We start from the raw sequence: 23,287 nt of genomic DNA, 5'->3' as shown, positions 1-23,287 counted from the left end.
TATAGGTCTGTGCTCCGTGCAGACCGCCATAATCCCGCACGCATTTGTAACCGTCAGAACCAAGAGTTCTCGCGATCTAGTCTTGTGTGTATCTTGGAAAACCTCCGCACCGATTCCATAAACCATCTTTGATCTGTCGGTGAAGAATGTTCTATCATAACCTTGTAATAGGTCGCCGAACTTCCACTTCGCCCTCGCTGGAAAGTAGCAAAGTTACTCGTAAAGCTCGACTTGTGTATAACATAATCCGTTGCGAATGCTCGGCGTTCCTGAAGTAATCCATCTAGGATGTTATTAACGCAGTAGGGTTTCGCTGTTTAACATTCGGACTCACGCAGTTTGACTGCACGGCATACTACAGCATGTATTGGTTCACTTAACTGAAGATCCAGCATCACACCCAGGTATTTCACATTGGAGAAAGAAGAAAGAAAAGTAGAGCACCATCTGACTGGCAAAAAAAGAAAGGTTGTCCAACAAAATTTTCAAATTACCGTCCCATACTGTGACTTTCCATACTATGAAGATTTTTGAACGCATTCTTGACAACCTTATTCGCAATCGTTGAAATAACCCTGAATCAAGCCAGGTTGGTCAAGAACTGCGGAACTACTGACGCAATATACGCTACGCCGTTACTCATAGAGAAACACCGTGAGAAACATCGTCCTCTTTACATTTCATTTTTGGATCTAGAGAAAGCGTGTGCCTGTGTGCCACACGAACTCATCTAGTATACTCCACGACAACATTTAGTGCCAGAAAAACTCGCGCGATGGGTTCAATTGCTCCGAAAATTAAGTTCGAAGTGTGGCGGGTGTATCAAAACTGCTTCGTGTCTCTGTCGGTGTTCATGAAGGTAGCGCTCTCTCGCCACTGCTCTTTGTTCCTGTTATGGATCCAACGTCCAGTGACCATGGGTGGGAATTTAAAAGCTTTCTGATTGCATCCAGATCAGCGATTTGATAGAATCACAACGAGTCAACACTGCTCTTGAACGGGATAAAGGCTGAAGAAGAAGACGAAGAAAGAGCAAATCTATCTTCATTTAGCCATGGAATTAGGAATTGAGATACCCTTGGTTTGATGATAAATATCATTAGCTTCGTTCTATGTTGGTTTTATGTCTGATTTCTGTCGACTCCGCATCTTGCAGCCCTCAGGCATACCCTCTCCACCCCATCCCACCACCAACCCAAAATCGATCGGCACTTGCTGAACTTTCAGGCAGCGAAATATTTTCATATATCAAATATGCCAAACCTATGTACCTGAAGTGTTCCAAGGTAGTATAGGTCCCAGGGCGAAACGTTGGTTGATACCCACTCGGATCACTATCTTGTTAGCATATTGCTGCGTCCGATTTCCAACACTGTCTTACAATCCCTTCTGACAATCAGGTGAGAGTGAATACTGAAGTCATCCACAACACGGCCGTTCGTAACACCTAACAGGGGGAAATGAATGCCGCAATAACCGCAGCTAACATAGATCTTGGAGATGAAGCATTAACAAATGATATTCACAATCACCTGAAGAACGTTATCATTAATATGGCCACAAACGGAACGGTTGGTTCGCCGATTAACGTAAGCTAGCAACGGAACGGAAAAATGCTGTTTACTGGGCAATGCTGCACTTTCAAAGAACGCGGTCACGCGCCTATCACGAATTCCGCCGAGTGGAGAAGCTATGAAGTCGGACCGAAAAATGAAGCCTGGGAACAAGTCCGTGAATTCCAGAAGGGGTATATTGGAGCGATGGGTTAAGTATTTTGATGAACTGCTTAACAACCACAATATCGGCTGCCACCACTGAGCATGGGTGAAACAGTTCGTTCATCGACTCAAAAATCATAAGTCGCCAGGAGCTGAACTGCCATTTTTAACCAGTTCAGCTCCTGGCGACCAATTTCACCGAGTGGTTCACTAACCTATGCTCAAGGTGTGGGATAGCGAATCAATGCCTGACGATTGGCAATATGGCATTATCTATATCATACATAAAACGGGAGATATCACACAGTGCAGCAATTATAGATGTATCACACTGGTCAGTACCATCTCTAAGATATTCTTCGCTATCTTGCTAGGTCAGATAGCCCCACACGCCCACAGCATTATTCGTCCATACCAAAGAGGCTCCACTCCAGGAAAATCAGCAGCAGATCAGATTTTCTCTGTGCAGCAGGCGATGGAATCTGGCCATCAGTTGAACCATCTTTTCATCGACTTTTAAGATTGCCTAAGAGAGCATAGCTACGGTCAAACTGTACACGGCCATGAGAATTCGGTATGCCGACAATATTGATAAGACTGATTAGGCTGATCCTGACCAATGTGCGAGTCTAGAGAAAAGCAACAGGATCCCTCTCGAAACCATTCAACATCAACAACGATCTAAGAAGGGGATTTTATTTTTTTATCAAATATAACTTTATCAATAATAGTTTCTAGGTTTAAATTCCAGATACCTTAGTGGTCAGAGTGTGATCAGTCCCAGTAAGGTTACTAGTCGAAGGGTTTACTCGACGAGGGGTCGGGGAAGGAGCTGTATGTAATATATGACTCCACTTTAACGAGAATGAATGCTTGAGTCGAATTAGAGGAATTATCCCGGACCAGCGCAATACTTACCACTCTGCCCCTCGTGTTCTTATGGCCTAGAAATGAAGTGCCTCACGGCCAATGTTCAGTGGATTCATGTGGACTGCCTGTCATTATGCAACTTTGTTAACTTCAAAAGAAATTGCATTGTGATTGAAAAGTGAAACCTGATCTACTGTCCATTGAAGGTAACCAACTGGGTAAATCCTGTTTTCATGGGACAAATCGGTCCATTAAAAAAAGGCATTTAACTCCTTCTTTTCCGTTCTTTATTAATTATTATTATCTTGCAATTATTATCAAATATTTGAATGTTCTACTTAATTACTCCTAAATCCACGGAAATTCGTAAGGGCTATATTTGCTTTTGGACATACAGATCTGCGATTAAAACCATTAAAGGATTACCCCCAATCAACTTCCGGAAAAATAATTCTTCGATTGCATAAAGAGGGGCCACACGCAAACGATGGATGACTCGAAATACCTCGTGGAAGCGCAGACTATTTGGTCGGACGTAGTTCACATAGTTGGTGCAAGCTATTTCGAACATTTTGCATATTTTCATTGTTTCCCGCAATCTCTTTTCCATGCGGGGATGGTCACAAACCATGTGGGCCGCTAGCACTCTTTCCATGGTAGCCCTTTGAAATAGGAAAATAGGACGTAGTAAGTCATACTCGCGGGCATTCAGTTGCAAGCTTTGAATAAATTGCAGAGTGGAACTGATGGCCTTCACATCATCCGCTAGTCCATGAAGGAAAAAATTGTATCTTTCATCTGTAAGGTATTCACGTAGAAGTTGTCCCAGATGCATTGGCATCATATATTGAACAATCGACAAAACGAAGAGCTCCTTCCAAGATGCATCGATTAAGAGAAGCTGATCTGACATGCAGAGTTCGCTGAACCTGCCCATAGTTTTGAACTGACGAATGTTGTGGAACAGATGTTCAGAGGCAATTGCTTGAATGCTTGTATCCTCGACGGGCGTTGGTCGCGCAAAGTAAGGTGGGCGATTTACCGTAGGGTGGTGGAACAGAAGTCTCTGCATGGTAGGATTTGATAATATAGTATTGGAAATAGCGAATTGATTTATGCTGAAACCAACCCAACTTTGCTGAACAACCATCTCAGTACCGATAACTTCATTCTGTAAGCTGATTTGGCGAAGTAGGGTGGAGGCCCTGGGACCTCGTTCATGCTGAACAGCTTGTTGGTTCATGCCAACTTCTAAACACTTCCGAAGCCGGCATGCACGACATTGGTTTCGGTGTGCCTTATCAACGGTGCATCTGCCAGGGTTGCCTAATCTACAAACATATACACGATCCTGCCGGATTGATCGTTTAAAAAAACCCGCGCAACCATCGCAGGCATAAATTCCGTAATGTTTGCCAGAACTGTAATCGCGGCATACCTCGCAAGGAATATCTACGAGGATTCGATCTACAAAAGGGAAGAAATTGTTACAATAGTTTAAAAGGGTTGAATGAAAAAAAGGTACTTACTTTTTGCGGGGAATTCGTTGGATCCTACGTCGATTATTGGAGAGCTTGGGCAACTTAGATCTTTCATTTTCAAAGTTATTCAAACTTGTGTATCAGTTGAAAGTGAAGAATGCTGACTATTCACAAATGTTTAATTCTTGAGGAGTGATTACTTTCAAAGCAAACTTTTGAATGCAATCACCTCAGGATTGCTCCGGTTAATATACCATTTGCGAAATCTGTCAGAGTTACCTGTATTGTAAAGGGTGAAATCAGTCTTTCATCGGTTTTGTTCGAGAGACATTTAATTGCCCCTGTCTCGCCTATGGTGGGAATTTCCAAATATGCATATTTTGGCAAACTATCACTGAAATGTGATAACACGTCATTCGAAGAAAATGGCATTCATTTATGGGAACTGGTTTTCTCAATGAAATGAAAGGACGATTGTAAACTGAATGATTTTTTTCTGCATATTGATCGTCAGATTATCGTTTCCATAATGATCTCAACAATGTCATATTTGATGGTGATTATGATGATAAATGTCCTGACAGCGTGAAAATTTCTGTAAATTATGTACTTTAGGCAATCTCTTCCCTTAATATAGTGGGTTCAACTCTGGGGATACTGTAGTCGAATGGAGATATTCTTTGTAGGTATATGTGTTTTCATGTTATAAACTCAGAGTAAGCGATAGTACCAGATTTGTTGCAAAAATTGAGATAGAGGAGCAGCGGAAGCAGAACGAGGGTCTGACAGCCCTCATCAAAAGCTTGCAGGAGTCAATAGACCTGCAAAACCGGGAGAAGAAGGAAAACGGCAAGCGTTTGCGTATCGAGAGGCCACAAGTGTCGGAAAGTAACTCCTCATCGGAAGAGGAGATGTCCACCGATAACACGGACAACACGGACAACACCGCCACCGAGGAGGAGCAAGATGTGGACTTTCCACCTCTGCCGCCACCGAAACCAGTGCCAACTCTTCCGCCGATTTTTAAAAAAGCAGTAGTGAAGTCACCGGAAAAGTCAAAGCCTTCAGGACAGGAAAGTCCTAAGGCTAAAGAAGCTGAAAAGGGTACGGTACCCGTGATTTTAAGGCAGCCATCAAAATGGCCAGCCATTGAGAAAGAATTGAGAAAAAGGAAAATTAATATCCTTCACGCGAGGAGGATACACCTGGGAGTGAGAATAACTCCAGAGCAGCTGAGCGACCACCGGAAGATCACCAAATTTTTTAGAGAAAGTGGAATTCAATTCCACACATATCTTCTCCCAGAAGAGAAGAACATTAACATTATAATCCGGGGGCTCGAGGGAATAGCGCCTGAAGATGTGAAAGAAGACCTTGAGGATCAGGGTTTCCATCCTATAGAGTGTTTCTTCATAAAAATGAAGAACGGACCCTCCAGACTATTAAAGGTGTTAATGCCGAAAAACGAAACCGACATATACAATGTCAAATCGATCTGCCACTTGATTGTGAAAATCGAGTCCCAAAAACCGAGGACTTCGCAATCGCAGTGCCATAACTGTCAGCAGTTTGAACACTTTGCGAACAACGGTTTCGCCGACGCACGTTGCGTTAAATGCGAGGGATCGCATCACTTTTCAAAATGCGTGAGGAAGCAGGAGCAGAAGGCAACCTGCACCAACTGCAAAGGGGATCATCCAGCCAGCTACAGCGGATGTCCAAAAAATCCTAAAAATATTAAGAAAACCTTCGCCCAGATGGCGAAATCTAACCCTTCTCCACAGGTATCACAGGTAACATAACCAATCAACAAACCGGCAGGAAAAACTCCAACAGCACCGAAAGCTCCCTCTTCCACAGCGAACCCGAAGCTCTTTCAAATGGATCAAGTGCTGAGCAGCATGCAAGCACAGATCCAAAACATGATGGAGTCAATGATGACCAAAATGATTAAAAGCCTGTTTAGCTCGCAGATCCCTCTAGGCAACCCAACTAAGAACCAACATGGTAAGCATTAAGCTTAACATTATCTCGTGGAACGCAAATTCTGTAAAAGGAAAAATGGGAGAATTGAAAGAATTCTTTTACGAGGAAAAAGTAGACATACTACTCATCCAGGAAACGTTCCTCAAACCAACAGACCCACTTAAAGTACCCAACTATGAAATATATAGAAACGACCGACTTACTGGCCATGGAGGAGGAACCACAGTTCTCATCAAGAGAAGCATCGAGCATCACCTCCTGGAAACACCACTCATCACTGGAATGGAAGCTACAGTCATCGAGGCAAAGACAGGACCAGCTGATGTAAAAATTATATCAGCTTACCGTCGTCCACCATCAGCAGATAATTTTTCAGAGGACCTTCAACTGCTACTTAACGAGGACAAACCGACTTTTCTCGCCGGGGATCTGAACGCGCGTCATTGAGACTGGGGAGCAACCCGAAACACCAAAGCGGGGAGAGAACTGCTCACTTTCCTAAACGGAAACGGAGCAACTATTCACGCACCAGAGGAACCAACACATTATGGACGCAGCACGACCGGCACCATAATCGATGTGGCTCTAACAAAGAATTACAACAACCACATCACAATCAACGTGTTGGACGACCTCTCGTCGGATCACAAACCGGTGCTATTTTCAATATACAACATATATATTGAAAATCCGCCGAAAATGATAAAAAGCACCAACTGGGACACCTACCGCCACATTCTAAGACAATACACCACAACGTCAAAACTGGAAACATCGGAACAGGCAGAGACAGAGATTCAAAACCTAACCGCCCAACTAACTTCAGCCAAGCAGGAGAGCTCAACGGAGACAGAAGCAAACGACCAACAATAAACAAAATTTAGAGCCGGGAAACATCAACTTCTGGCGGCTCAGCAAATATTTTAAAAGAGGCTCCAGAAGGCAAATGCCTACAATTCATGGTCCCAATGGCCTTGAATTCTATAAGGAGTGAAAGGCCCAAGCGTTCGCGGACTCACTCGAACTCCAGTTCAGGGAGAACACCGCATCGGACGATGAATCTGAAGAAGATTACGAGTCAGAAACAGAGGCACAAGATGACTCAACACAAAGAGAAGACTGGGAACTGCAAACAGACCAACTGGAAGTCCAAACCATCATCCATGGACTAAGCAGCAAAAAAGCCCCAGGATGGGATATGCTTACAAACGAGTGCATCAAGAACGCACCGAATAACATCGCCGAATCAATCACCGCAGTAATAAATGCAGTACTCCGTCTCAGAACATATCCAAAAGCATGGAAAAAAATCCATCATCATCCTTCTGCCGAAACCGGGAAAGAACCCAACCTTCCCACAGAACTGGAGACCAATCATCCTACTTCCAACAACTGGAAAAATTGCAGAAAGGAAATTTAAATTGTCTAGGACTAATCCAATCCTTTATTACAGATCGAAGTTTTAGGGTGGCACTGGAGGGGTACCAATCAACAGAAAGAAGAATAGAGACAGGAGTACCTCAAGGATCGCCGCTTTCACCGCTGTTATACACAGTATTTACGGCGGACATTCCAAGACAATTCAACCGCTTCACAGAGATCTCCTTATACGCGGACGACATGCACAGGTACGTTGAATTCCCTTTACCCTTTAATTAGATCTAAGAAACTAAACATTAAGAATATACTTTTAATTTATAAACAATTAATTCGCTCATCTCTGCTATACGGGAGCAGTATTTTTTACCAAACGTGTAAGACATATAAAAAACAACTGCAAATATGTCAGAATATAGCTGTAAGAAAAATTTTTAATGTCCCGCATTATATAAGAAATCTAGACATACATAGCGATCTAAGATTAGACCTATAGATAAGTATATTAAAGATAAAGCCCTGAAATTGTTCAAAAAAATTGATTCCCACAAGAATAAAACCCTAAATATTTTAAAAATAGAAAATCAAAAAAATGAAACCTATCCTAGCGTAAGGGCACTAGTATTGAAAGAATATATAGTATTATAAGGTAATTAGTATTATAGGATAATGTAATATTGTTAATATTGTTAGTTAAGATGGTAGTGTGGGATAAGATAAAATTATTATTATTGTAAGTATTGTAAGTAATTTATAAGTGGTATAAGACCATAAGTATTATAACGTTTGACCAAAAAAAAAACAGAAGAACGATAACAAACCCGAGTAAAGATGGACAACAATGTCCACAGAGAAAAGGGGAGCAAAGGTGTCGAACACCAGCTCTAGGTTCATCACAGCTCCAAGTACCAGATTCAGATAAGAAGACTGTGGTTTTATATTTTCATTGATTTCCCTTTTAGACAAGTTTATGTCCTTCCATCAAAGAATTTATTTCAATATAATAAAAGCGCAACTATTTTGTACGTCTCGATAGGGATCCACCATCATGACCTTTAGTTTGAAAATAAAGCTTGTTCCTAATTTGTACTTTTATTTTCAATGAAATGCATAAGTATGCGTAAAAAAAAACTGGTTAAATCGATGTACTGTCTGGCTGTCTGTTATATGCAGTTTCGTCACAGAAATTGGTGTAAATAGTCACCCCAAACTTGGTTAAAACATTTGAACTGCCAACTTTCATAGATACACTGAATTCTAGGTTGTAAGTGATCCTATAAATGAAAAAGGAAACTGTACATTTTTCTTCTGCGAATACAGTCATATGTCATATTAAAGGAAAGATGTCGATAAGGACATACTATTGAGCATAATACCAAGTTTGGTGGAAAAGGGACGATTGTAAACTGAATGATTTTTTTCTGCATATTGATCGTCAGATTATCGTTTCCATAATGATCTCAACAATGTCATATTTGATGGTGATTATGATGATAAATGTCCTGACAGCGTGAAAATTTCTGTAAATTATGTACTTTAGGCAATCTCTTCCCTTAATATGGGTTCAACTCTGGGGATACTGTAGTCGAATGGAGATATTCTTTGTAGATATATGTGTTTTCATGTTATAAACTCAGAGTAAGCGATAGTGCCAGATTTGCTGCAAAAATTGAGATAGAGGAGCAGCGGAAGCAGAACGAGGGTCTGACACCCGGTGGTATTATTTCTAACAGAATATAGTGGGTTCATAAAGGTCAAAAATGTCTCTTGTGCAAATTTAATGCAATCTAACATTTTGAACGTCAGAAACACACTAAAGTAAACAGACTGACAAACCAAATGCATAAACGTTACGAGCTAAGTAAATCTTCCTTCCTACATTAGACCGGAGCGGATAGTATATTCATATTGTTGTTAAATAGTTGCACACCAATAGTCACCACGTGCATTTGGTTGTCTTTAATTTTCTGTTCCAGGTGGTGTCTGATATCTTTTTCACAAATATTTTAGTTCCCTATCTAGCTAGCTGACTTGGATCTGTTGCAAAAGTCACGGATTCTGAGGGAAGGCCTATGCTTATCTTCTAGGTGCTGAGGTCATCCATTTGCATTTCAAATTATGACATTTATAATTTGTTTTTTTTTTTGTAATACTTTTTTCGCTGAAGGATAAACTCCTTTAGTTTGACAAACATTTATTTGGTTACTATCTGTCGTTCGGTAAGCCTTTTATTTCAAATATCAAATTTATCTAAAGTAGTTTTCAGTATTTGGTTATGTTCGTCATTATTTTTGGTTTAAGCGCTCGTTTCACCCCCTGTAATATTTTTCCGGGGCCGAGATTGCTTGTTTTGGGGCCACGGCACTTTTTTACAACTTATAATGGATCAGGGCCTTGGAGTGTGTTAGAGCACTTCATTGAAGACCGTAACGGTACACCACAGTAGACTGTAGGAGGCAATGTGGTCAGCATTGCGCTCGCCCGAGATTATTACCCTGATTTGGCTCAGGTACTTATTCACAGCTGAGTCGACTGATATCCGACGTCAAATCACGATACAAATCCCACTGCCACCAGTGAGATTTGAACCGCGGCCTTCCGTACGACAGCCTTGTGCTCTAACCACTCAGCTATCCGGACACCCTAGCTTCGGTAATTATTGGATAATCTTCATAGGCATTTTTTTTAACTATTTTCTTTTATAAATGAATTTTTTCCACGTAAGCCGCCTGTTGAAGTACATTATCCGGTATTTGACACTACTAGATTGGGGAACTTAGGTTCCATTTAAGTTGATTTGGAGCAGGTTCCCCGACGGAGGGTGAATGTTATATGAGTGTATTTCAATTTATTGACTTTGATCTTCCAGGTAGTTAGCCAATCCACTATCTGATTTAAATGTAACACGCAGATGCGCTATATTCTATCAAGTAGTTGTGCTACGTCCGGGAATGCTCCGCTAATTTCCGCTACAAGTCCGTGAACTTGCTCCGTGGTGATATGCATTTAATGGAAGCCAAATTTATGTTGAGGAATTATTTTTCCGTCGGGAAGGAAAGGTGAGAGTTTTGCGAGGTGGAGGCTCTCGATAATCTTTGACACTACGGATAGCAAACTCACTGGATGGAATCAACTTGCTAACGTTGCAGACTTGCCTGCCCTGGAGATCATTGTGGCCAGGGATGTTTTCCAGCTCCTGAGGAAGTAACCGAGCTGAATAGTCCAATTGAATAACTGGGTGAAATACTTGATCAGTGGTAATATTGTCAATGCGAGGAGGGATTGACTTTCTACAGTCCGTAATTGAGGGCGGTTTTCGTTCTTATGCAAAACCTGCTTACCAGCCTAACAGGGGTTAATTCGGATAAAGTGGGTCATTGCCCGAAGAATTTGGTTGAAAATCACCAAACGGATAAGTTGCAAACACTGCTTCCTTATCAGCATTTCTCCTCGCCCAGTTTCTATTAGCAAGCCTTAGTGGTGCCTCAGTCTGTACCTACCGCTTCGGCTTTTTGGTTGCCCCGGAGAGAGTAGTCGTTGCTGCGATAGGAACTGAGAGTGCTCGTAAAGTGCTGGACGTCACGCTCTGTTTATGCATTTCTTAGCTTCTTGGTAGCTTTTACGAACTACTACTTCAGTCTCGAGGTCAATGTTCCTGCCACTCCCGCCTTAAATTTCGTTTGCTCCTTATCACCTTATCCTGAACCCACCACTACTGTTCAGCGTTGAAGAAGAGTATCCAGCTGCGGCAACGCTTCATTGACAGAATTGTTCGACAGCAGCAGCAAGTTTTCAATGGAACTCTGACATGGAGATGAGTGCTGATGTATTTCTTTTTCTTCGCTTCGCTTCGCTGCTGATGGTGATGATAACACGGGAGGAGGGTATCCAAAGATAAGTCCAGGTTGGATGTGGCACAAATTTGATCTCGACGGATGTTTTTGTAACCCCAAAATCGATAAGATAAGGCTGTCCTGAAAAAATAACATCAACCCTGTTGGACTTGCTTATGATGTTGAACGGATTACTTTTCGGAGAGATTATTGTTGATCCCTAGTGGATGCGCTGGGCATTATAGCCACCGGCCGTTAATCTTTTTTTCAAGAGTGCTGCAAAAATCAATAAACTCTCGTTTTGGACCTTGGAGAACAATATACGGCTGAAAGGGTGATTAAGTCGCTAGATTCTCTTAGGCGGAAAGATGTAGCGTGAAGATATTCCTTACAGAGCAAAGTGTCTGAACCGGGATTTGATTAAACCACTAGTTCCACAGTGAGCCTTGTCGTCTGGATGCTTGGTGTCATAGAATGTGTATCCTTGCTCCTCGAAGTGGTCCCTTTTTGTGTAAGATGCGTTTTGGAGATCAGAAAAACGTCTACAGCGCGCGATTAGCATTGCAATCACAGATTTTCAGCTCGATCAGTTCTTACCCATTAGGACTTCTAGAATTTGTGAATGGTTATGCACCATCTCCCGGAGCATAGTTTGCATTGATGACATGAATTATCCTATAGTTTGCATCAACGTCATGAGAAGTACCTCTAAACTTTGCAAAGCTGGGTCCACTGGTGCTTCACTCTGTATAGTTAACGGCGCGCTGATTGTTGTCACTACCATCTGTACAGTTTTGAAAGATGATATTCATGTATAATGAACAACCTCTGTAGTTGGGTCCAGCCTGCGTTTGTGTAGGGAACTGTGTTGTGTAAATCCCCGCAGATTACTCAAACACTCGGTAATTTGCAATATGCTTTTGTATGTATTCTTGGCAGTTCTGGCATTGCACGGACACATTTCTCATATGAGGTTCTTCAACCAGAATTCTGCGATAGAAGATATATTTCAAGTTGTAGATTTTGTGCGTCTCGCCCTTTTTGGCTTTTTCTGCTCTGGTTTCAGTAAAGCGTAGAGACTGTGGAATTTCAACCCGGTTAATTATATTATATACCCAATTAACCATGAATCCTTCAACTTCCAATGTTTTTGGATGTCGATCGCTTCTACCCCTCATAGACATGCCATAATTCATGGAACTTTCGTAAATTGCACCTTAGAATTCCGCTCCCACAAAACGTATATTAATGTAAAATTCCAAACACTGAGGAGAAATTTATAGGTTCCTTAACTCATAAGATTTTATCACGTATTGCTAGTTCAGAACAACAATCATAAATGAAATTGTGAATCAAAAGGAGGGAAGGAACGATTTTTTGGGATTTTCTTAAGGTTAGTTTTGGAAATGGGGCCTTTAAGAAAGTGACCGCTTTGCAACCCGCGCACTCCTCTCTTGTTTTGCAATATTCACTCATTCGAGAATAAACTTAAGGGGAGTTTCTAGTCAATTTCTAAGGAATACTTCAAGACATATTTTCAGGCTGAACGAACCCTCGAAGTCTATCCCAGATATGATATCAAAATCATACTTGTGGATTTTAACAGCCAAGTAGAGAAGGAGCCCGTATTCAGGCGATACGTTGGCTCCCATAGCTTACACCAAAATAGAAATGATAACGGACTGCGGATTATTCAATTAGCAGTGTCACACGAAATGATTGTTGGAAGTACCTGGTTTGCGCAGAAAGCAGTCCACAAACATACATGGGCCTCTCCAGACGGGACTACTTTCAACCAAATTGAACACGTGTTGATCGAACGCCGCCACTTCTCAGCCTTGATGAATGTCACAACATATAGGGAGGCCAATATAGACTCGGATCATTATCTCATTGTCACGGTGCTCCGAGCTCGAAAAACAACACCACCCAGAATCCCCTCTGACAATCAGGGGAGAGTTAACACAGAAGCCATTCACACCAGAGGGAAATGGATGCAGTAATAACCGCAGTTAACAGAGGACCTGGATATGAAGAATCAATCTTCACAACCACCTGAAGAACATTATCATGGATACGCTACAAACATACTTGGCCCCAGCCGCAAAATGAGTCGGAATGATTGGTTTGACGATGAATGTAAACTAGCAACGGAACGAAAGAATGCTGCTTACCGAGTAATGTTGCATTCTCAAAGAACGCGCAGAGACTTATCACGAACTCCGCCGAGTGGAGAGCGACTTCACAGACGGAAAAGGAAGCCTGGGAGAATCAGTAAGTCTGTGAACTCGAAAAGTGCAGGGAGCAGTTTGACCAACAAGTCAGTCTTATACACCTCGATGCTCATCCTGCCGAGACATAGAGGGAAATCTGATTTTCGACAGAATGGGTACATTGGAGCGGTGGGTTGAGTACTTCGATGAACTACTAAGCAACCAGAACATAGGCGATTTGGAGGCTCCGCCAACTGAAGACCACGGACAAATATTGCCACCACAGTAACAGTCCAGGCAATTCATAGGCTAAAAAATCATAAGTCGCCAGGAGCCGATGGAATTACAGCCGATTTAGTTAAATATAGAGGCGACCAGTTACACCAAGTGGCTCACCAACTTGCGCTCAAGGTATGGGACAGCGAATTAATGCCTGACGATTGGCAACGAGGCATTATTTGTCTCATACATAAAAAGGTAGATGTCACACAGTGCAACAATTATAGAGGTATCACGTTGCTGAGTACCATCTATAAGATATTCTCCTCTATATTGGCGGATAACCCCATACGCCCAGAACATCATTGGCCCATACCAAAGAGGCTTCACTCCAGGCAAATCAGCAACAGATCAGATTTTCTCTATGCAGCAAGCGATGGAAAAACTGTTGGAATATGGACACCAGTTGCACCATCTATTCATCGACTTTAAAGTCGCCTATGGTAGCATAGCCAGGGTAAAACTGTACACGGGCATGAGAGAATTTGGTATCCCGACGAAGTTGATGAGACTGACTAGGCTGACCCTGACCAATGTGCGAGGCCAGATAGAAGCAGCAGGATCACTCTCAAGATCATTCGACATCATCACCGGTCTACGACGAAAGGTGTCCTATCATGCGTCTTCTTTAACTTGGCCCTCAAGAAAGTGATCCGTGATGCTGAGGTAAGTGCAAGAGGTGCGATCCTCTTTAAGTCCACCCAACTACTGGTCTATGCTGACGATATCGACATCATGGGAAGAACCACCCGAGATGTACAAACTGCCTTCATCCAGATCAAGCAGGCGGCTCGAGATCTTAGGCTGCACATCAGTGAAACAAGCTAAGTCTTACTAAATAAATATTAGAACGAGTTCTTCAATATATTTCAAATTTGATAGCAAAAAGACCCTGGCTACGCATTATAGAGACAATAAATTCCACCTATGAAATAGGCTTGGTTCTGTGAAAAGTAAAACATATTTTCTTGCAAAAGAAGTAGTAATTTGAAGCAGAAGAGGCAGTTTTGACCTAATATAACTTTGTTAACTGTGTCCGGATGGCTCAAGTGGTTAGAGCACTGACCTAACCTATATTATTGCATTTGCGCATCTAGGATGAATTTAACGGGGGTTCGCAGTAATTTTTCAGAATAATTTTTCAGAATATGATAATATATTATTATTACCAATGCCAAAACTTAGACATAATTTCGAAAATACTGTTTATCTTTTATCTATTTGAGACTGGCTCATGGTTATATTCGGTGGGAAAAATTTAGCACCATTCTTTTAGATGTTTGAGACTCCCTTAAAATCAATGCACAGCTATGCATTTCATCGCATGCATGGCGGTTCACAGTTGCAACCTTTCTATCGAAGTTTGCGTGAATAGTTGTAACCGTTTCTGAGAAAAGAGCAACAGCCAACACAACACAACAGAGCTACAATTTACAAGCAGATTTTAAAGGCCACATGGACATACAGTATATATGAAAGTAACGCATTAAAGTCGTACAAACTTCCCGAAACAAAGCCCTAAGAAGCATAGTAGACGTTTCCTGATACACTCGAAATGAGGATCTGCATAGGACAGTGTGGCGATGTTTGCTATTATTCGAAGGATTTCGATTACGAATGAACCTTTCCTGTTTTTGCGACCGTTGAAGTTGAAGTTGTCCGCATATTCGGGAAGTAGCAAATACGTGTCATCACGTGGATAATGGGATTAAAAGGGAACTTTTTGACCATTTTGCTTCTAATGAGCCGTGGTCGCGTTCCATTTTAGGATCGAATTCTCTGAAGATACGACCAATATTTTTAGCCGTGAGTGAGGTGCGTTTTAGCAGATGAGGGTGAATACCTTGGTAATTTCTAATTGAATTGGGTGTAAAATTATTTTCCGAGTCATCATCATCATTATCATCAACGGCACAACAACTGGTATCCGGTCTAGGCTTGCCTTAATAAGGAACTCCGCCGAGGTCCACCAATTCGATATCCCTAAAAGATGTCTGGCGTCCTGACCTACGCCATCGCTCCATCTTAGGCAGGGTCTGCCTCGTCTTCTTTTTCTACCATAGATATTGCCCTTATAGACTTTCCGGGTGGGATCATCTTCATCCAATGGATTAAGTGACCCGCCCACCGTAACCTATTAAGCCGGATTTTATCCACAACCGGACGGTCGTGGTATCGCTCATAGGTTTCGTCATTGTGTAGGCTACGGAATCGTCCATCCTCATGTAGGGGGCCAAAAAATTCTTCGGAGGATTCTTCTCTCGAACGCGGCCAAGAGTTCGCAATTTTTCTTGCTAAGAACCCAAGTTTCCGAGGAATACATGAGGACTGGCAAGATCATAGTCTTGTACAGTAAGAGCTTTGACCCTATGGTGAGACGTTTCGAGCGGAACAGTCTTTGTAAGCTGAAATAGGCTCTTTTGGCTGACAACAACCGTGCGCGGATTTCATCATCGTATTTGTAATCGGTTGTGATTTTCGACCCTAGATAGGAGAAATTGTCAACGGTCTCAAAGTTGTATTCTCCTATCCTTATTCTTCTTCGTGTTTGTGTTTGACCAGTGCGGTTTGATGTTGTTGGTTGATTCGTCTTCGGTGCTGACGTTGCCACCATATATTTTGCCTTGCCTTCATTGATGTGCAGCCCAAGATCTCGCGCCGCCTGCTCGATCTGGATGAAGGCAGTTTGTACGTCTCGGGTGGTTCTTCCCATGATGTCGATATCGTCAGCATAGGCCAGTAGTTGGGTGGACTTGAAGAGGATTGTACCTCTTGCATTTACCTCAACATCACGGATCACTTTCTCGAGGGCCAGGTTAAAGAGGACCGTTGTTGATGTCGAATGGTCTTGAGAGTGATCCTGCTGCTTTTATGTGGCCTCGCACATTGGTCAGGGTCAGCCTAGTCAGTCTTATTTTCCGAGTGGAAATGAAAAAATGCATATTTAGGCGAGCACCTGTCGCTCGCCTTAAGGTTTTAACCCTAGCACTGGGCCTCAATGTTCGGTCCATTAATGCAAATAAGAATAGTGACCAGTGAGATAGACTATATTGATTTTCTTCAGCAATCTTCTTCAGTACGGCTCTTTTTCTAATCCCTGATTGACAAAGTTACGTGATAAGGGCGCAATTTCAATATCGTCAGTGATAACATAATCCATTAAACCATTCTCCAAGTACATTAGCATGAAGAACGTCCCGATAACGAGCAGGAAAAGTATCATTGACCTTGTCGGACTTCACTTTGGCTATTAAATTCTTCTGAGAGATTCCATCATTGAACCTTGCACCATCACAGCGAATCTGATAATAGCTATTAGTTTCTTAGGAATCCCTCTCGTGATTACAGTATTTCACATATATTTCCTGCTCAAGCTATAGGCAACTTTTAAAAATTCGAGAAAGTAAGTCATTCCCCTTTGATTCGAAGGGTGTTAATGTGCTAAGTACAGATGCATCTAGAACGGAAACCAGTCTGCTTCTATCGATCAAGCATAACATTTTTGAGGTGTTTCCTGATAGGTTACTGGACGATTTTAGTTAATATTGTCGCTGCCGCAAAAGTGCATAAATATCGCTCCAGGTGTCGGACTCGCGGAGAGCTTCCATCTTCAATAGAGTAAAAGTATTAACTCTATAGAGACTCCACTCTGCACTCTGTTCGAATGCATTGATGGCAAAGGAAATTTGGGCTTATCATATCATTCACAAGAAGTGGAACTTCATCGGATGTTATACGGATTAGAATCGTGATGAAATGCTTCTTCTACCTCTTTAACTACTCGTTATCGTGGATTTTGGGTAGAGGACATCCACATAACGTCAGGTTTCAATGAAACTGTGCTTGAATTTCACTATCATCACACTTACTGCTGTGCAAGTAATAAGTTTACTGTGGGACAATTTAAATAAATACGAACACAAATATTCAAAATAATCAGTATTCGCACCCGGGTAACGAGATGAAGAGGCTGGCTTAAATCATCTTGACCGTCATAGCCCTTTGTCACGGCACAAACTGTATTGAAATTCTCGTTCCCTTTCAGTATAATAAAGCTCGAATTACGTTCGACGATCTACTTCCACGCGCCCGCAGTCTTCTTCTCGGGCGGAGTGCTAAGAGTTTATGTCGCTTGTATAACAAACAAGTTTTCCTGCTACTGGACCAAATTTAAATCGCGGAGACGATCCAATCCCTCTATTTCCCTGGGAGAAGACGCAACAGCGACACGTAAATGACGGCAAGCGATCATCATATGACTAAACATAGGGAACTCCAAATAGTTGTCATCTTCTAATACTGGTAAATAACATACTTTCATGACTCCATGCTATTGCTGGGAATCATTTGCGGTAGTGTTTGATTACATTGGACATACTTCAAGTTATATGTAACATTTAATGCCGTGGGGTGTCGTTTTGATGCCATAAGCTACTTAAACCTACTACTAAATCCAACTGCTGTGGTAAGACCAAGAGCTACAGAGCCCAGTCATTTCAGATTTTCAGCAACTCTCCTACCTTGCAACAAGAGGTCTTTTTGAGGCCCTTAAAGAATGGTTTTGTAGGATAGAATTGAAAATTGAGTTGTAGGATATGTTGAGCCCAGCGGTCCCTTGTACCAGTACCTAGTGCAGACGACCGCGGTTTTGTGCATATTTGCACGCATCTAGCCCAAGAGCTCCTGTGATCGAGTTTTGCTATAGGCGAGCCTTAACCATCTGAAGTCCACGGCTGTTATGTAGATTCCACCCTTAACAGTCACCGGTGAGACACAGATTGTGCCCACCGAGGGACTGCCAAAAGCAGAGCCAACTTGGCTAGACCGTCAGCTCGCTCATACCTCTGTAAGCTCCTATAACCCGGAACCCAGAGAATGGGTGACTTTAAACGAGTTGTCCAGACTGCTCAACGCATCCCTGCATTGCCCCACCAGCTTGGAAGGTGTCGCCACTGAGTACAAAGCCTTAATGACAGCTTGGCTGTCGGTGAGAATGGCGATGTTGCGCTAGATGTTCAGATCCCGGTCATCGACAGATCATCGCTTGGAATACACTAGTGAATCCTGACCGTACGCCTCGGCTACAGAGTGTGTATTCGAGAAATGCTGTGTCATAACCTTGTAACACCTTGCCGGTCGTCCACCTTGTCCTGGTTGGAAAGTCTACAGCAGAGTTTCTTGTGAAGCTCGACTTACGCGTGCTCACGTTATAGGAAATCGTCAAGTATTTTGAAAGCGTTCTTGAAAACGTATTCGTGATATTGCTAAAACTACATGAGAAATTACTTTTCTGATGGATTGATGTAACAGGTAGAAATTTAAGATAATCTCGACTTCACTCGATCTAAATGAGCCGATCCGCCATTGAAGATGATAAGGGCTTGAAATTAGTATATTAAATAGAAACACAGTTCCTTCGAATTACACTCCGCTGATCCGCACCTGTTTACATGGTTACCATATATTCTAATTAGGGAATAGCACATTAACCATACCAGACGGAACTGCTGTCGATTTGTAAAATTATATATTTGCTCCAGAAGCGCAAATGTTTTCTCCACTGTTCTGCGCCTTCTTCTTCTTCTGCTTCTCCTTCTTTAACAAACGAAATAATAACAAACAAAATAGAGAAAATATATAGATGTCATCAGCATAGTCGAGGTGTCGGATAAGAGATATCATAGTCCATTGAAGTCCTCTACGACCTTCGGATAAGGCCACATGTAGGATATAATTAACCACGGGAACGAATGGTATTGGCGACTGAACGTTACCCTGCTGAAATTTGCTTTGGACATAACTTTTTTGCGGTTTAGCCTCTATGCAGTACATGATATTTTCCACTATAGTATGTCCGTTTGATAATATTATAGGTTTAGTTTCTCCACAATACCCCACCTGCGCAGAGTACACTCCCTGTTAAGGCTGCCGCAAGTCAATGAAGAGCACGTCAAGCGGTGGTCTGAACTCCGCACACACCTTCAGAATGATACAATGTGGTTACTGTGTTTTCTGATGCGTTAGAGGGTTATTTTTCGATGGAAGAAAGCCTGCCAACACTTCCTCAATTGTCGCGCTAAATACTGCGTTTTTATCGGAGTCTTAACCGCCATCCCCAGATCTCAAATTACCAGGATATAAAAATGGGCGGAAGTAACAACTTTGCGCTAAAACAGCATGATATGAATTCGTCGAGTTCAACGGCTTTCTCCCACTAAGTGCATTGTCAGCCAGGATAATGTCCCTTTCACTTGGGAACTTGGGCAGTTTATGTTCCCATGTTAGGATGACTGGCCAATTCATACACAAGGGGTGAAACTTCGCCGGAAGTTATACCAGTGAGAATCATAGTGAAGCGGTTCTCGTGACCAACGTGATAATAAATTTCCTTTAGTCGCATTTTCGGAGATTTGACGCAATTTAGGAGTTTAAATGCATCAAAATCAATTCAATTTCAAGGCTTCAGTTAACAACTTCGTTCCCGTTTTTCATTCTAGTTTAAATAGTTTAGATAAGCTCTAGATAGATCCAACTTGTCAGAGGTTGGATAAAGCGAAGTTAAACGCTAGATATTGAAAGGAAAAGGAAAAATTGATTTTTTTTGTTTTTTAGTTAACATCTCATTTGGAATTACGGTGTGCTTTAGATTCTGTTTTACGCAATGCAAGTCGCAAAGAAAAATGCAAAAATGCATTACTAGTTACAATGACACGAGTGAGTAACTAGATTTTAAGGATTCGTGTAAAGCAAACCCGTATTAAAATCGATTCAATGTGCGCCAGCCTACCAGCTTGCATTTCTGATTTATTCGGAAACGACTGCAGCTATCCTCCCGGAATTTGGTGCTACGTTAAGGGGGTTCACCATATATGTCAAATGGGGATAATAACGAATGAAATTACTCATTCAGATGGGAAGTGGGGAAGTTAGACCCGAAAGTGTAGGTTTCATAAAACGTAACAAGTTTTGTTTGAGAACCTATCCACCTGAAAAGTTGATAAAATCGCAAAGTTCTATATGAACTCTACGCCTCAACAGACATGCATATGTATATCGCATTCCGTATGCCTAGGACCTGGGTATTCTCAGTGCGTCATTTGTGTCCAGAAGAATACTGGAACAGTTTGTGTCTATAAAAGCACCCACCCCAAAAGCAACTATGTTAGTAGCACATACTTGATTAAAAAACTACAATACTCTTCAGACATAAAGCACCTAACTTACAATAGCTGCATTTAGAATATATTTTTAGGTTAGGCAATTCAAAAGGTAGCTTTAACCAGGGCTATGCTAGTGGTAAGCTAATTTCTTTAGACAATACTTTGGGAAAACTATCAAGATTCAACCTTGTACATTTGAGAGAATGTTATTAAAGGGCTCTCGTTGAGCTATCGTAGCGCGAAACTCGACTCCTCTATATCATGGGGAAAGCAAGTTGTTTGCCATGCTAAAACACTCAATTATTTTAGATAGTTTTCCAGCCAAGACATTTTCAGCTAAAGATTCATTTTCAAGAAAGAACCTGGTTTTTCTTCGGTTGTCCATTAAAAAAAACATTTACAGATACAGACTCTAGAATAAAACAAAACTGTTTCTGGTGGATTCCAGACGAAACACTTAGTCCTTCGATAAAATTTGGAGTCAATTTTGTATATGCTACTCAGAAATATTCTAATTCTCATTCGGGAAGCATGGCGCCACTCTTAATTACCATGCTATGACTTTTAACGGGGAGCGTTAACAAGCCGAATTTGCTTTAAAAAATGGCAGTGATTAATTAACAGGAATTCCGTCAAAGAAGGTATCCTCTTTGATTATTATTATTAACTGCAGTCAATAGGGACTTTGGCCATTTTTCAGTCATGTTTCATGGAATATTTCAGACATGAAATTGGGAAGGAGATTGTTTCTTTCATTATTAAGATATTATATTCCTTCTGATTATATAATATATTAACCATATCCGTTGCGAGGATAAGTGAAAAGTCGTAATTCGCCTCGAGCATATAGTTTTTGGGAGGGCCAGAATCAAACACATTAAGGAAAGAATCTTTTTCGTATGATTGCGAAATAGGCGGCCCTAGACTTTCCCGATATATGGCTCCTGAATTAATATATATTTTTAAATGTATGTATAATGCTATGTTGGACGTTCAGACATGGGTCTTAGAATGTCAGACCATGTTTTTCCTCTAATGTGGTGCCTACTTCGCATATGGGCTTTAAGTGTGCATTCAAGTACCACATACCAACAGTGGAAAAATGGCCTACTGTAAGTTTGTTGTGAATAGTTCGATTTGCATAAATTTATTTAGTATCGTGGCTTCTATTATGATTTTTTCGTTGTTCTAATAGGTATAAACCCTTCCAAATATCTTTGTGGTAGTCCGACGAGGAGTTTGTTTAGTAGTACACTCCTCATTATCATTTGTCTATCGATGGAAGTGGCAAACAAATAGTACGTTATGCTAGCGGAAGGATATTGTGGATAATTGGGGGAATGTAGGTAGGAGTACGTGCCCGGAGAACAGATGAACTCTCTACGCAAATCCGTTTGGTAGAAATTAACCTCAACAAATGCAAAGCACTCCCAGCCCATCAGAGAATAAGACATGCATATGGCCATACCTAGCGAACTATATCGGAATCATGGTAGCGGGCTTGGGCCAGAGGTTAGCGTACCTAGTGTACTGTTTAGTGTGCCGAATGCGGGGAGATATGGCCCGAAAATCGAACGAGTGAACGAAACCGAACGAGTGATATTAACGCGTTGGTGACCGAATAACAAATGCAAGCAACATGTCTTGTTCGGGAAGCTCATATGCCCTTTAAGGAACAGATCTAAGTTACATAGTGGAATTGAGTGGAATGTGAACTCTTAATCGAAAGAGTCGTGAGTACGATTCACTAAGATCGCCAAGGAGCCTGCATTGAGACCGAAGAGGACTCAAGCGGGTCTGTATACCAGCATCTCTGAAACGGTGCTGCGAAGTGAAACGGTATTTAGATTATACAATGCATTTTGATAGCACACGATGAATTATACAGGTTGTTGCTCCCCGGTATACAGTCAAACCACTGCTCGAGCGGAGAATTCCAGTGGCAACAATCGAGCGAATAAAACAGCTTTCAGAAGATGCCGATAAAAAGTCCTGGAGTGGGATTATAGACTACTGATGAAGAGGCTGTGAAGGTGAAAATCACCACAGATGACGTGGCTGCTTTTTCTCAAAGGAGTTGTTGCCATTCTGCTTCCCCACCACAAAAAATGAAAATATTATCTAGCTCGAAAAGTGCGTAATACCTTCAATTGCTGGAAATCAACCGCCGGGAATATTTGCAAGGTTCAACCAAAAAAAATTACAATCGACTGCTATAAATTGGTGGTAGTTTTTACAGAAATCACGTAGTCAATATAGAGGCCTACGGGGTGGAAGTAGTGAGAACGATGGGGTCCTGGCTGGGAACGGCCAACCTCACCATCGCTGGTGAGACAATGAAGATAGCGAGTGAATCGTGAACCATACATA

General features: G+C 41.7%; 1 protein-coding gene across 1 annotated transcript in view; it reads right to left on the bottom strand.

Moving 5' to 3' along the window:
* Positions 1-2,852: 2,852 nt before the first annotated feature.
* LOC119658286 (protein tailless-like) overlaps positions 2,853-23,287 on the bottom strand; it is a 74,134-nt gene continuing 53,699 nt past the window's right edge. The window contains exons 2-4 of the mRNA XM_038065580.1: positions 4,118-4,348; positions 3,718-4,055; positions 2,853-3,654 (exon numbers count right to left, since the gene is read on the bottom strand). Coding sequence (XP_037921508.1) covers positions 2,962-3,654; positions 3,718-4,055; positions 4,118-4,184 — 1,098 coding nt within the window. The 5' untranslated portion in view covers positions 4,185-4,348 and the 3' untranslated portion in view covers positions 2,853-2,961. The remainder of the gene's footprint in view (positions 3,655-3,717; positions 4,056-4,117; positions 4,349-23,287) is intronic.

This window comes from Hermetia illucens, chromosome 5 (assembly GCF_905115235.1).
Source record: "Hermetia illucens chromosome 5, iHerIll2.2.curated.20191125, whole genome shotgun sequence".
NCBI classification, from domain to species: Eukaryota; Metazoa; Arthropoda; class Insecta; order Diptera; family Stratiomyidae; genus Hermetia; species Hermetia illucens.
The sequence above is the reverse complement of the archived record's forward strand: the minus strand, read 5'-3'. Positions and strand labels throughout refer to the sequence as shown.